A 13,018-nucleotide genomic window follows, 5' to 3' on the forward strand; every position below is an offset into this window, starting at 1 on the left:
GGCAAATACATTGTATTCAGGCAGTCCTGGTTGTGCCCTACTTACTCGGTTTTAGGAACAAAAGGCGATTTGAATTCCAGACAGGCCAACGCACATTCATAGGATTTAACAGGCCTGCCACCTGCATTACTGGAATTGAAATCGAGGCCAAACGCTTATTTACGAGATGTTGTTCTCGCTGATGACAAGGTTATAAAACAAAATAATCCAGGGGGAGATTCACAAGCACCCTTTACATAATGGTCTTTCTATTTCTTTTTGTTTGGTATCTTTGGTTTGTTATCACCCTCAGTGTATATGCATATGATTCAATGTATAAAAAAATCTTGGAGTATGTCTCATGTGCTTACATTTTTTTCATTGCCAGCTATCCTTTTGTTTTGACCAAATTGAAGAATACCATTGTATCGAAGACAGCTGATTGGCAGACCTAAAGAAACCTCTCACAAGAGGCAAGACCAGTAACTCAAGAGGAGCTCACCATTTCTCAAACACAGTGTGCACACTCTAGGAATGAAAGTTAACCATGTTATAACCCTATATAACATATAGCTTGATAATGTACAATACTTCAAAAGCTAATATTTGCTAATCAAAACTAATGATACAAAATACATTAATTGCATATTAATGGCTGTTAAAAAAAATGTGTATCACTTTTCACTTACTTTGGGCGAATAATCCCTAGATTCACAATTTAGTTGTTAGGCTAATTAATTAGCCTTGCAGTAGGTGGCTAACTTAAGACTGACAAACTGTAAATACTGGTTGTATGTTTCTCTGAGCAGAACTACATTGTAATTATAAATAGATCTGAAGTTTAAAACAAAAACTAAAAATTGTTGCCATTTATCCTAAACCTATAAATATCTTTACATGCTAAATTGATAAAAAAAAATGTCATAACCCTAGCAGAGGCTGGAAACAAGGATTATTATTCAAACATCTGTAACGAATGCAGGAAGTACCGTAGTGCTTTTCTGACATACCTTGGCTGACCTGGTGATGGCCCCGATCTCTGAGTAGAGGTCTGTGCTGTCTGGGACCTTCTCCACCACGATTGTGCAGGTGTGATGCAGGAGAGACTGCTTGTGCACAGTGTCCTTCACCTCTGGAACTTTCTCAAGGTAGCTCAGCTCAAACCCTTTGGCCTTTAATTCAAAAAACGTCATATCAAGTTTATGAACATCTTTAAATGCATAACATAAACTTGGAGAAGTACAATGCGTTTTACACACTTGATTGAAGCTTACATTCCATGTTGTACCAGTACTGGCAGTCACCATTGCAGATTATTTTTTTATTTTTTTATGAGAAAATGTATAACCAGAAGTAGATCTCATTTAAACATATCTGCATGTAACTGAAAGGTATGGAATGATTAGTAAACAAGAGGTCTGGTTTGGGTAAAGGGGCAACAAATGCCCCAACCTCAGTCGTTCTTATTGGAGGGTAGTACTGGATATATACATATACTGAACAGTTTATCAAAGAATAATCTGAATATTATTTAGTACCAGTGACCTCTGCATTTTAATGGCTAAGAATGGTGGAGGTTCAAGTATTGTATTCTGCCTTTACATATCAGCAGTGCTATTAGAGATTATGGCAGCAGGAAGTCAGCCATTATTTCTTTTAGTCCCTGTAAGGCAGCTGGGCTCTGTGTTTACTGTTTCCTAACAGCTGGGTACTGATAGGCTGTCCAGCACCCACACAGGTCTTCACAGTGTAACACAATAACCTGCTAAACAAATAAAAGACGGCTTGTGGAAGATGCACTCCCTACCCTCTCCATCCCTGTGCTTTAATGTGCACAATCTGGAAAAATATTAGCTGATGTTTAATAACATCTCAAATGGAAAAATGTTAGCTAATGTTTTAACTTCAAAATCATTTTCCTTAATAATTTGGAAGTGGTTAATTTATCGCCAACCGCTTGTCTTTATCACTAAATATAAGATTTTTTTCCCATTTTATTTTGTATTATGCTATTTGTTATGCGGAACAAAATAAAGTTGATTCTTATTTTCTCTTCTATTTTTTAAAAAGAAAAACTGTTTTGGGAAATACAGTATTAGTGTTAAACAGTACCCCCCTGCAACTTTACAAAACTTGCATTATGTCCCTTTGCTAAATGTATTGAACAAATGGCATGTTTCAGAGCAGATTATATATATATATATATATATATATATATATATATATACATATATATTTTTTATTTTTTTTCGTATCTCCCAACCAGTTTAGATCTGGACAAGAACATGTTGCTCAGGGTCACAGAGTAAGCCAGCGGCTGAGCTGGGATTTATCCATTGCACAAATCCACTCTGTTTTACTTTCCTGGAATGTTAGTCAAAAATATTATGATAGCTTAAGTTTAGTAAAATTTTTATTTAGATGGCATTTTCCTGTTTCACGATGATATGCACACACAGACTAAATAAAATAAGAAACTAGAACTTTTACTTACATTTGATGCATTTAGAAAGTTACCGATTGTAAGTAAAGTAGATAAGATGTGCCTTAGTGTCTTATTATTTTCTAGCTGGTCCATCCCTTCTTTCAAGTCTTGGAGGGGTTCAGCTACTTCCTGCAGTTGGAATAAAGATGATGTTATTTATATGACACATATAAGTGTTCCTGCATAGCCCCCATATTAAGTTATTTTTCCATCTGCAAGTAAAGCTGAGGGAACACAAAGCCCCTTTTTCAGGAACAGTGGCTTGAAACTTTGGAGACTGGGAAACCTAGTTTGTGGCAACTTTGCTATATCAAACCTCAAGTCTCCCCTGGTGTGCCATGCAGAGGCCTGAAACCTAGTCTCCTGAAACCATGCTCCAAGCCACAAAGTGGAATGTGTGTTCCCTCAGCTTTACAGTTTGTAGGAGAAAGTGTACCAGTGTGTTCTGATGTTAAAGTGGCTTTGTGTTCCCTCAGCTTTACAGTTTGTAGGAGAAAGTGTACCAGTGTGTTCTGATGTTAAAGTGGCTTTGTGTTCCCTCAGCTTTACAGTTTGTAGGAGAAAGTGTACCAGTGTGTTCTGATGTTAAAGTGCCACTGGGTGCTCTTCAAAGGCTTCTTAGAGGATGCTTTCTTTCAGCACAGTAAAGGGTTTTTTTTCCAATTCATTTTTACTAATGATTTTGTGGAATGTCTTTGAAACCTTTAAACTTATAGTCTATATGTTTAATACCCAGCCAAGCATTATATGGTGACTAGTTCTAGTAGTATATTGTTCAAGTAACTTGCTTCTTATACAGTCCAAAAAAAAGCAATAAATAAATAAATACAGAAAAAAACATGCACAGCATTAGTTAAAAACATGTTTTATGTAGTTTTTGAAATGGAAGTGGAAGTTAAATGATTCAGAGCTACATGAAGTCACCTTCTCTGTTAATTCGTAGTCCATTTTGAAGGCCCAGAGCTGGAGCCTGGCAGAGAGCTCACTGATGGAAGACAGGGTGAGCAGGAATTGTTCAGCGCTGCCCAGGGGAATGTCTGGGCTGGCCAGCTGGGCTTCCTGGATCTTCTGTTTCTCCTCTACCGTTGGGATCATGGTTAAAATTTTCTGGAAATTTTCAGAGAATTTACTAAGTTGACAAAACTATTGATGAATAGATGATTTCTTAAATGACTAGTATTTTCTTTATTTATTTGAAGAATTCAGGCGGAACAACAGTACCTGATTTGGAGCTGTTTTATGTATGTGGAGAAGAGTTAATAATTGAAACTTGCATGGGTCAAGATTTACTGTGCGATTAAACCAAAATGGTTCACTGAACTTCTATGCTACAAATGAAATCAAGTGATCAAGTTTTTTTTTTAGAATTAAAAAAAAAATAATAATAAATGGGATGACATAATAAGGATAAACTGTAAAATACACAATTAACATAAAAACAGATTAATGCATTTTTGGTGTTTAGCAGCAAACATAACCTTAGGATTTAAATTAAGTATGTTATTTCTCTGTGACATATCATTGCATTTGCCTTGTTTTGATTACAAATCTTCGGTGCCAAGGAACACATACTGTAGTTTTTTTGGATTTGCATACAAGTAGGCAAAGAATTATAGATCACACAAAGAATACATATAATTTACAGTTTTGTCCTTCATCAAAAATATGTGTTTTATTATAAAACATGTAGCTTGTAATTTTACACTATGCCGGTATGATATTTTTCTTAGATATAATTAAGAGGCTGCACATTTAAAATCATTTACATGTGGAGGTTTCTTAAAATTCAGCATGTTTCACATAAAAACAGCACAGCTTATTGCTGAATAAACTGCAGTGCAATCTGAAATGATAGCTTCATTAAAGTGTTGTTATACTTTTCGATTGGAATCGGTAAAGCTTGTTAAACGTTGAATTCCCCAAAAATATGAGTTCGACTGAAATAAATTTATATAGCATAAACGTCGGTAAAACCACTCGCTAATTTTTATTTATTTTTTTACCAAAAATAATAATTTAAGAAATCATCTCGTCTGTGTAGTTGTTATACTTTTCTGTCACATCTCCGTTCCGCTCTGAATGGCTAGGGGTCGCTGTCAGTCAAATCAGTGGTTCCTTAATGTAGTAGTTTCACCGTCAGCCATTTCATCCTGTCCTTGCAGATCTCGTTGGCTGAAGTAGAGCTAGAATGCTCTCATTCGTTTAAATGACTGTCAATCATCAGACCGAGTGTGCACTTTCATTTGCCAGCTATAGACTGTCATTCAAAGTGCCTACTTTGAAATTAGCGGGTTAAAGTGTAAGTAAGCGTTTGCTATTATAGGTATATACGGTGACAGTTACTAGTTTGATTTGAAAACGGGGCACAAGAGGAAAACACTTAATGAGTATTGTGCACAATACGCTAATCGATGGCAGAAGTCGCCCTGGTAGGACGAAGCGGGCCTGTCTGCCTTGCCTCCAGTGAGTCCAGCTGTGCTTAATGAGAGGGGCGGAGCTTGGAATAAGTGCAAGTTAGTTCCCTTTCAAGTCGAAAATAACCATCAAGGTATGGGATATTGCCGTCAGGCAGTAGCGATTGGCTGAGCTTTATAGCAAAGCTGCCGATAGGCCTCTGCGCGAGCTGCCATGTAAGCCCGCCCCCCTGGGAGCTTACGACACGCAGTGCACAGAGACTCTCTTCCTCTTTTGTCTTCAGCATTGGTAGCGGTAGGTCATTAAGCTTAGGCTTGAGAAGCTGGTTTTTGCCCAGTTCTCCGAGTTTATTTCAGTTGTACTCATTATTATTTTGGTATTTTCGGTTTATATAATTGTGTATATAATTTTATATTACATTATATATTCCTTCACGCTTTGCTTCGGCATCGCGTTTTTGTTTATTCTCGTGGTCTTCGTCTTTCCTATTACTATAATTATTTAATAATTGTTATCGTGTGTTTTGGGGTTTTTGTAATATATTTTTTATTTGTTATATATATATATATATATATATATATATATATATATATATATTTGTTAGGACGCGCATTGCATTGGCCTTTGGCCACGCGCGCATTGCAGCCTCGGTCTTGCCTCTATATATTAATCCACTGCGGTGTGTTCCATCTCTGTGCTGGCTTCCAGGCACGCACCCTCCGCCAAAGGGCGAAGAAAGCAGTGGGTGGGCACTCTCCTTCTTCAGGATCATCCCACACCATTTCTGCCCCGCCAGGGCGGCTGCAGCTCTTCAGGAGCCCGTCCTTCCAGCTAACAGCAACCCGCAACTTGGGCAGTGAAGGACTCTGTTCAGTCCTCAGCTCTGAATGTGAAAATACAGGCATTGCTCAGGAAGCGTGCCATTCAACAAGTAGACCCTGCTCTGATCAACCAGGGGTTCTATTCCAAATACTTCCTAGTGCCCAAAAAGGACGACGGGCTGTGCCCTATTTTAGATCTGCGAGTACTGAACAAATACCTGCGGGTGTTATCGTTCAGGATGCTTACGCACAGGCACATCATCCAGTCAGTCCGACACGGCGACTGGTTCACCACCATGGACCTGACAGATGCGTACTTTCACGTTCCCATCTGCCCAGGTCACAGGAAGTATCTGCGTTTCGCATTTCAGAGCAGGGTATACGAGTTTTGTGTACTTCCATTCGGCCTGTCACTAGCTCCTCGAACCTTTTCGAAAAGTATGGATACCATTCTAGCTCCCTTGCAGGCTCATGGCATCCGACTGCTGAACTATCTGGACGACTGGCTCGTCTGCGCGCAGTCGAAGGAGCAGTTGGCACAGCACACAGTGATGGTTACAGACCATCTTCAGCGGCTAGATCTGAAGGTCAATTCAGAAAAGAGCCGCCTTGTGCCGAGCCAACAGACCGAATTCTTGGGTCTGCATCTGGACTCAGTGTCGACACAAAGAGTTGCCTCGATGGAGCGGTGTCTCTCCCTATTCAGGTGAGAGAAACAGTCAGCATGGAGCTGTGTCAGCGCATGCTGGGGTTGATGGCTGCCGCCTCACAAGCCCTTCCCTTGGGATTATTACACCAGAGACCTCTGCAGGCCTGGTTCAATGCCTTCGCATTGCATCCGCGGAGAGACAAACACCGCAGGTTGACGGTATCCCGAACCTGCTGGGAAGCACTGCGCTGGTGGAAAGTTCCGTCAAACATCCGCCAGGGCGTACGCTTGGGTCCCATCTTCCGAAGGGAGGTTATCACGACCGACGCTTCCAACCAAGGTTGGGGAGCAGTCTGGAACGGCTCAGGGACCCGCGGAGTGTGGTCAGGACCCTGGAGGTCAGCCAACATCCATGCTCTGGAACTCAGGGCGGTGGACCTTGCCCTTCGGCACTTCTTGTCAGTGCTTCTAGGCAAGCACATGTTAGTGCGGTCAGACAACACCACGGTTGTGGCGTATATCAACCGCTAGGGCGGCCTACGGTCCCCTCACCTTCACCGGATGGTAAGACGGATGTTGCTATGGGCACAACCGCATTTGACTTCTCTGCGTGCCGTTCATCTACCGGGCAGAGTCAATTATGCAGCAGATCTCCTATCCAGAGGAGGTCCTCTTGCGGGGGAATGGCGTCTCCACCCTCAGGTGGTACAGCGCATTTGGGAATGGTTCGGCATAGCGCAAGTAGATCTCTTCGCTTCGCGAGAGACCACGCACTGCCCCCTATGGTTCTTGGTGAGGGACCTCGACAGCCCCCTAGGAGTCGATGCACTGGCTCACAAATGGCCGCCAGGGCTCCTATATGCGTTTCCGCCGATTCCGATACAAATACTTGCGGGTGTTATCGTTCAGGATGCTTACACACAGGCACATCATCCAGTCAGTCCGACACGGCGACTGGTTCACCACCATGGACCTGACAGATGCGTACTTTCACGTTCCCATCTGCCCAGGTCACAGGAAGTATCTGCGTTTCGCATTTCAGAGCAGGGTATACAAGTTTTGTGTACTTCCATTCGGCCTGTCACTAGCTCCTCGAACCTTTTCAAAAAGTATGGATACCATTCTAGCTCCCTTGCAGGCTCATGGCATCCGACTGCTGAACTATCTGGATGACTGGCTCGTCTGCGCGCAGTTGAAGGAGCAGTTGGCACAGCACACAGTGATGGTTACAGACCATCTTCAGCGGCTAGATCTGAAGGTCAATTCAGAAAAGAGCCGCCTCGTGCCGAGTTTACGGTTGTGGCGTATATCAACCGCTAGGGCGGCCTACGGTCCCCTCACCTTCACCGGATGGTAAGACGGATGTTGCTATGGGCACAACCGCATTTGACTTCTCTGCGTGCCGTTCATCTACCGGGCAGAGTCAATTATGCAGCGGATCTCCTATCCAGAGGAGGTCCTCTTGCGGGGGAATGGCGTCTCCACCCTCAGGTGGTACAGCGCATTTGGGAATGGTTCGGCATAGCGCAAGTAGATCTCTTCGCTTCGCGAGAGACCACGCACTGCCCCCTATGGTTCTTGGTGAGGGACCTCGACAGCCCCCTAGGAGTCGATGCGCTGGCTCACAAATGGCCGCCAGGGCTCCTATATGCGTTTCCGCCGATTCCGATGCTCCCCACCTTCTTAGAGAAGGTCAGGGTAGAGCAAGCGACAGTGATCCTGATTGCTCCTTGGTGGCATCGGAGGATATGGTTTCCGAGCCTGGTGCAGTTGCTGCACGGTCACCCGAGGGAGCTTCCCCTGCGAGCGGACCTATTGTCCCAGGTCCAAGGAGGGCTTTGGCACCCAAACCCCAAGCTCATGCAGCTATGGGCTTGGCCCCTGAACGGGAACGCCTGTCAGCCTTAGGGCTCTCGACGGCGGTGATTTCGACCATTTAGAGTGCTAGAGCGCCCTCTACTAGGTCGCAGTACATGTACAAGTGGCAGTTGTTTCAGGATTGGTGTCTGGCGGAGGGCCATGACCCAATATCCTGCCCTATGGCAGTGATATTACAGTTTCTACAGAAACTGTTAGATGAAGGGAAATCTCCCTCTACACTTAAAGTGTATTTAGCCGCCATATCAGCTTGCCATGTACGCATTGACGGTTTATCACCAGGTTGCCATTTTCTGGCATCGCAGTTCCTGAATGGAGCCTTGACGTGGTGCTAGAAGCCCTTAACAAGGCACTGTTCGAGCATCTCCACAGTGTGGACATGAAGCTCGTGTCTATAAAAACTGCGTTTTTGCTGTCAGTGGTATCAGCCAAACGCGTGAGCGAGTTACATGCACTGTCAGTGCATTCATCATGTACTCGTTTCGGAGGAGACGGTTCTAAGGTCTCCATGCGCCCAAATCCAGCCTTTTTACCCAAGGTCATATCCCCGTTTCATATGAACCAATCAGTCGAGTTGATGGCGTTCCATCCTCCTCCTTTTTCTTCCCCAGAGGAAGAACGGTTACACATGCTCTGCCCCGTGCGGGCATTGAGGTGTTATATTGACCGTACAACGACTGTGAGGCAAACAGAACAATTGTTCATATGCCATGGTTCTAGGACTTTGGGTCAGCCGTTGTCTAAACAACGCCTTTCCCACTGGATAGTGGATGCTATTAAATTAGCTTATGAATCTGCAGGCCTTCCGCCACCAGGGCAGATGAAGGCGCATTCCACTAGAGGTATGGCGACATCCTGGGCCCTCTTTAGAGGGGTGCCGGTGTCTGACATTTGTGCGGCAGCCAGTTGGGCTACACCGCATACTTTCATGAGGTTTTACAGGTTGAACGTACTAGATTCCTCTGCTCCACTATTTGGAGCATCTGTGCTACACTCTGTGATGCCTCAGGATGCGGACATATAGAGTGGTTGACAACATGGTGTTGACTATTCCACCTTAGGACAGGTGTCATTGCGAGCATAGATGCTGAGGCGCAGCTCCGCATATGCGTAGATGTATTGCCTACGCAGTGGCGTTATGATGTAAGTCTGTCCTACTGCCGAGAATCCTCCCTCGCGACGGCTTGGGTACACTGTTCCCATACCTTGATGGTTATTTTCGACTTGAAAGGGAACGATAGGTTGCGGATGCAACCCCGGTTCCCTGAAAGAGAAAATAACCATCAAGCCGCGAGGTCGCTCCGGAAGCCTTCACGGCCTGAAGAGCAAAAGAGGAAGAGAGTCTCTGTGCGCTGCGTGTAGTAAGCTCCCAGGGGGGCGGGCTTACGTGGCAGCTCGCGCAGAGGCCTATTGGCAGCTTTGCTATAAAGCTCAGCCAATCGCTACTGCCTGACGGCAATATCCCATACCTTGATGGTTATTTTCTCTTTCAGGGAACCGGGGTTGCATCCGCAACCTATCGTTCTGTTCAGCTCTCTAATGTTTTGTTGTCTGTGGATATTGTTTTTACTTCTAAATGTATGCTATAAGTCTGTGTAATACACTTTATTTGCTGCGTTTTCTACGGTTTATTTGAGACATTTTTTTAAAAAATTTCTGTAGGATCTATATCTAGGTATAGCTTTGCTGTGACCAAACGTTATTTCAATTAGAATGTTGGTAACCATGGTTTTGTTGCATGTCATATATGATAAAGGGGTTTCTCTAAATGAGATGTTTCTCAATGGCATAAAAAGTCTTTTTTTTTAAGCATAAAGGTCGATTTCACCCATGCTCTGCTTGAATTGAAAAATAAAGATAGAAAAAAACGGTAAATTCTTTCAAAAATAAACGTTGATATTAATCGTCCATTTGGCAAAAAAATAAAAATCGAATAGTAGCAAGCCTATATAAGGCATCACCGCTGGAGAAGCAGTGGAATTAGTCTATAATCTTACTAAGACCAACATTTTGTTTCACAGTTAAATGCAACCAAGTTGCAGTTGTTGTTATAGGTGTTGACAAGCTGCAGCTGTTGGGGAACTAGGCAGTAGTCTTTACAGTACTGTTTGAGAGACATTACCTGTACAGTCACATGCAATTGAAAACCAAAATGCTGGCGGTTTGGGTTGAACCCAGCACCTGGGTTAAATACCGAAATATCATTTATCATTTTAAAAACATACCTCAATCCCTTCTTTATTTAAGGCATATTCATCAAAGTTGAGAATAGCGGTCTTGATTGTCCTTGGAGGGGGTAACACTGTCATACCGATGTTAATGGCATTGCTTCTTTTTGAGTCAAGAACAATGATTTCTTGTCGCTTCCCGTCAGTGGCGGTTTTCTAAAACAGGGAAAGGAAAACCCAGAAGCAGCTGTCAGTACGGGCATGTCCCACCACATTATTCAGAACAAATGGTTACCACATTGGAAATGTTTGTACGCAAGGGACATGTGTACATAAGGCTAACATAGCGGTTTGAAGCATGCATGGCAAATATCAAAACATAATTTGAAACACTGCAGAATGACATTACATTTTTAAAAAAATGCTAGATAAGCAAAATATTTAGTTTATAGTGCTTTGTGTAACCTCTGTCTGATAAACATTGTTATCACTGGTACTTTTGGCTCTATGTCATCTGTTGCCAGGTAAGTATATGGAAATATTTTATGCACCTATCTGATGTTCCTTCCCAATCTGCCTGAACCATTTTTGATGTCTCTTGCCAGGTACTGCTGACCCCCCCCCCCCCCCCCCCCCCCATCCCCCCACACAATCTGACTTTCAGTTGGCGCAAGTGGAAATAATCTCTTGCAGCTATCTGTCAGTCCTTTGCACTGTATTTGTTGCAATGATGAAAAATTGTAACCATATGCTTGGTTCAGAGTGCTTTTATCTTGTTTCTGCCATTTCTTCTAACCTCATTGCCAAGCCCCCAGCAACAGGTTTTGTTCAGGGCTGTTGGCAGCCTGAAAGTTGTTTTAGGTTTTCATTATAATTTGTAGACCCATTAGAACTTGACTGAGGCTGTCCTGCTTGTACCCAGTTTTACTTTGGACTGAGACTTGCATTAGGACTGTGTACAAAATGCATTCAATTCATTGTCTGATAAGCTCTCTAGGCCATAAAAAAAAAAAAAAAACCTTTCCTGGATCCTATATATCTGCTGCATGACTATACAGTATTTAGGCTATGAGAGATGTATCCATGTAAAATGATGTTGTTGTCTAACATATATCTGTACCTATATATTGACTTGCTCATGAATAAAGCAGACATATGAAGTAATGTAATGTGGCTGGATTTGCTTTTTTTTTCAAGGGATATTTCATGTGAAACTATTTTGAAAAGGCTTCAGGGTTTACTCTGTTTATAGTCTTCCAGGAGTTATTACCCAGCTTGTGAACTACTTACAGTACACTGTCACACATGCTGTGAGTTCTTGTTTTACACTAGCTAAAGAGCAGCAAAGATACAGGGATCACTAAGCCATTTACACCAAAGAGTCATTAGCACATTTTTTTTTCATGAAAAAAGAACAACTGCCAATGAAATTACAGTAAACAAGTAGGAATCGAAATCAAATTAGGCTTTAAGTTGTTAATTTCACATTTAGAGACATTAACAGGTATTATTCTCATTTACAATGCTATTGGTGTGAATGCCATACCACTGTAAAGGCTTTCTGAACATCCCCCATGGTATTCAGACTGCAGACACCTTACCCATGCCAGCTTTAGTCCCCCCCCCAGGGCCCTGTTCACAAGCAATGTTTTGTTTTTTGATTCATTAAATAAATTTTGCAGTTCACAAAACCTTTGTCAGCTGTATAGAAGGTTAGAGGTTTATTTTCCAATGCACTGTTTAAGCTTTTTATATACTTTTTTCAAATGGTGTCTTTCAAAAACTATTTTGGGAAGTCTATGAAAAAAAAGGTGGTGTGCAATATTAAAAACGAGTCGTGTTTAGAAAGCATTGCATAAGCTCTAGCATGATTATATTCAGGCACTGATGTACAGTCCAACTCATTCAACTTGTCTACATGGGCCCCCTCAGCTGAATGCCTGGGGCAACAGAAGGCCAGTGCATGCCAATATTCTGCCAACATGCTTTGTCAAGAAAAAAAAGTAAATAAATAAAGACTAGCTAACTATTTTTACAAGAAAACATTGCTAACTACATTCATGTGGGAATGCAACTGTACAACAAAGCACTGAGCTGCAAGCAGTTGAAATGAACAGAAATGATATACCCAATGTTTCTTTGATGCTCGTAATTACAGTTCTTTTCATAATTGAGCAAGCAGCAATGCGAAGTGGCGGTTTTATGGCAGGGCAAAAATCATAGTTAAGGATTAAAAGAAGGATGGTATTGATTACAGCTGAACTGAGAGGACTGAACCCTGACCTGTAGTGTACATTCTGTGAACCAGTATGTCACCTCAAGGGTCTCTCATTTGAAAATAAATATGGAAGTGAATAACTAAATAAATACTTCCCCCAGATGTACAACAGAACAATGTCATTTTTAATTCCACAGTTTTAACATAAAACAGTAACGTAGGTTGCTGCACACTTATCTGTGACGGAAGTTAGCAAATCAGAAGTCTGACAAGAAACTTTAATGAAGCAGTAGTTAGTGTCAGCGGTATAACACAGACTGAAAGACTAATGTTGGCTGTTTTTCAAGGGACAGCCTTCTTAAACTGGGGAGCAGCACACCTGGCAATGAAAAGAGGGAATCAGGG

General features: G+C 42.3%; 1 protein-coding gene across 8 annotated transcripts in view; it reads right to left on the reverse strand.

The window, feature by feature from the left end:
- Window positions 1-13,018, reverse strand: part of LOC117400336 (FH1/FH2 domain-containing protein 3-like) — a 284,731-nt gene that overhangs the window by 23,049 nt on the left and 248,664 nt on the right. For all 8 annotated transcript variants that reach the window (XM_059022942.1, XM_059022941.1, XM_059022940.1 and 5 more), the window contains 4 exons: window positions 10,453-10,611; window positions 3,389-3,571; window positions 2,474-2,593; window positions 990-1,151 (listed from right to left, as the gene is read on the reverse strand). In XM_059022942.1, the coding sequence (XP_058878925.1) occupies window positions 990-1,151; window positions 2,474-2,593; window positions 3,389-3,571; window positions 10,453-10,611 (624 nt within the window). The remainder of the gene's footprint in view (window positions 1-989; window positions 1,152-2,473; window positions 2,594-3,388; window positions 3,572-10,452; window positions 10,612-13,018) is intronic.

This window comes from Acipenser ruthenus, chromosome 4 (genome assembly GCF_902713425.1).
Source record: "Acipenser ruthenus chromosome 4, fAciRut3.2 maternal haplotype, whole genome shotgun sequence".
Taxonomy (NCBI): Eukaryota; Metazoa; Chordata; class Actinopteri; order Acipenseriformes; family Acipenseridae; genus Acipenser; species Acipenser ruthenus.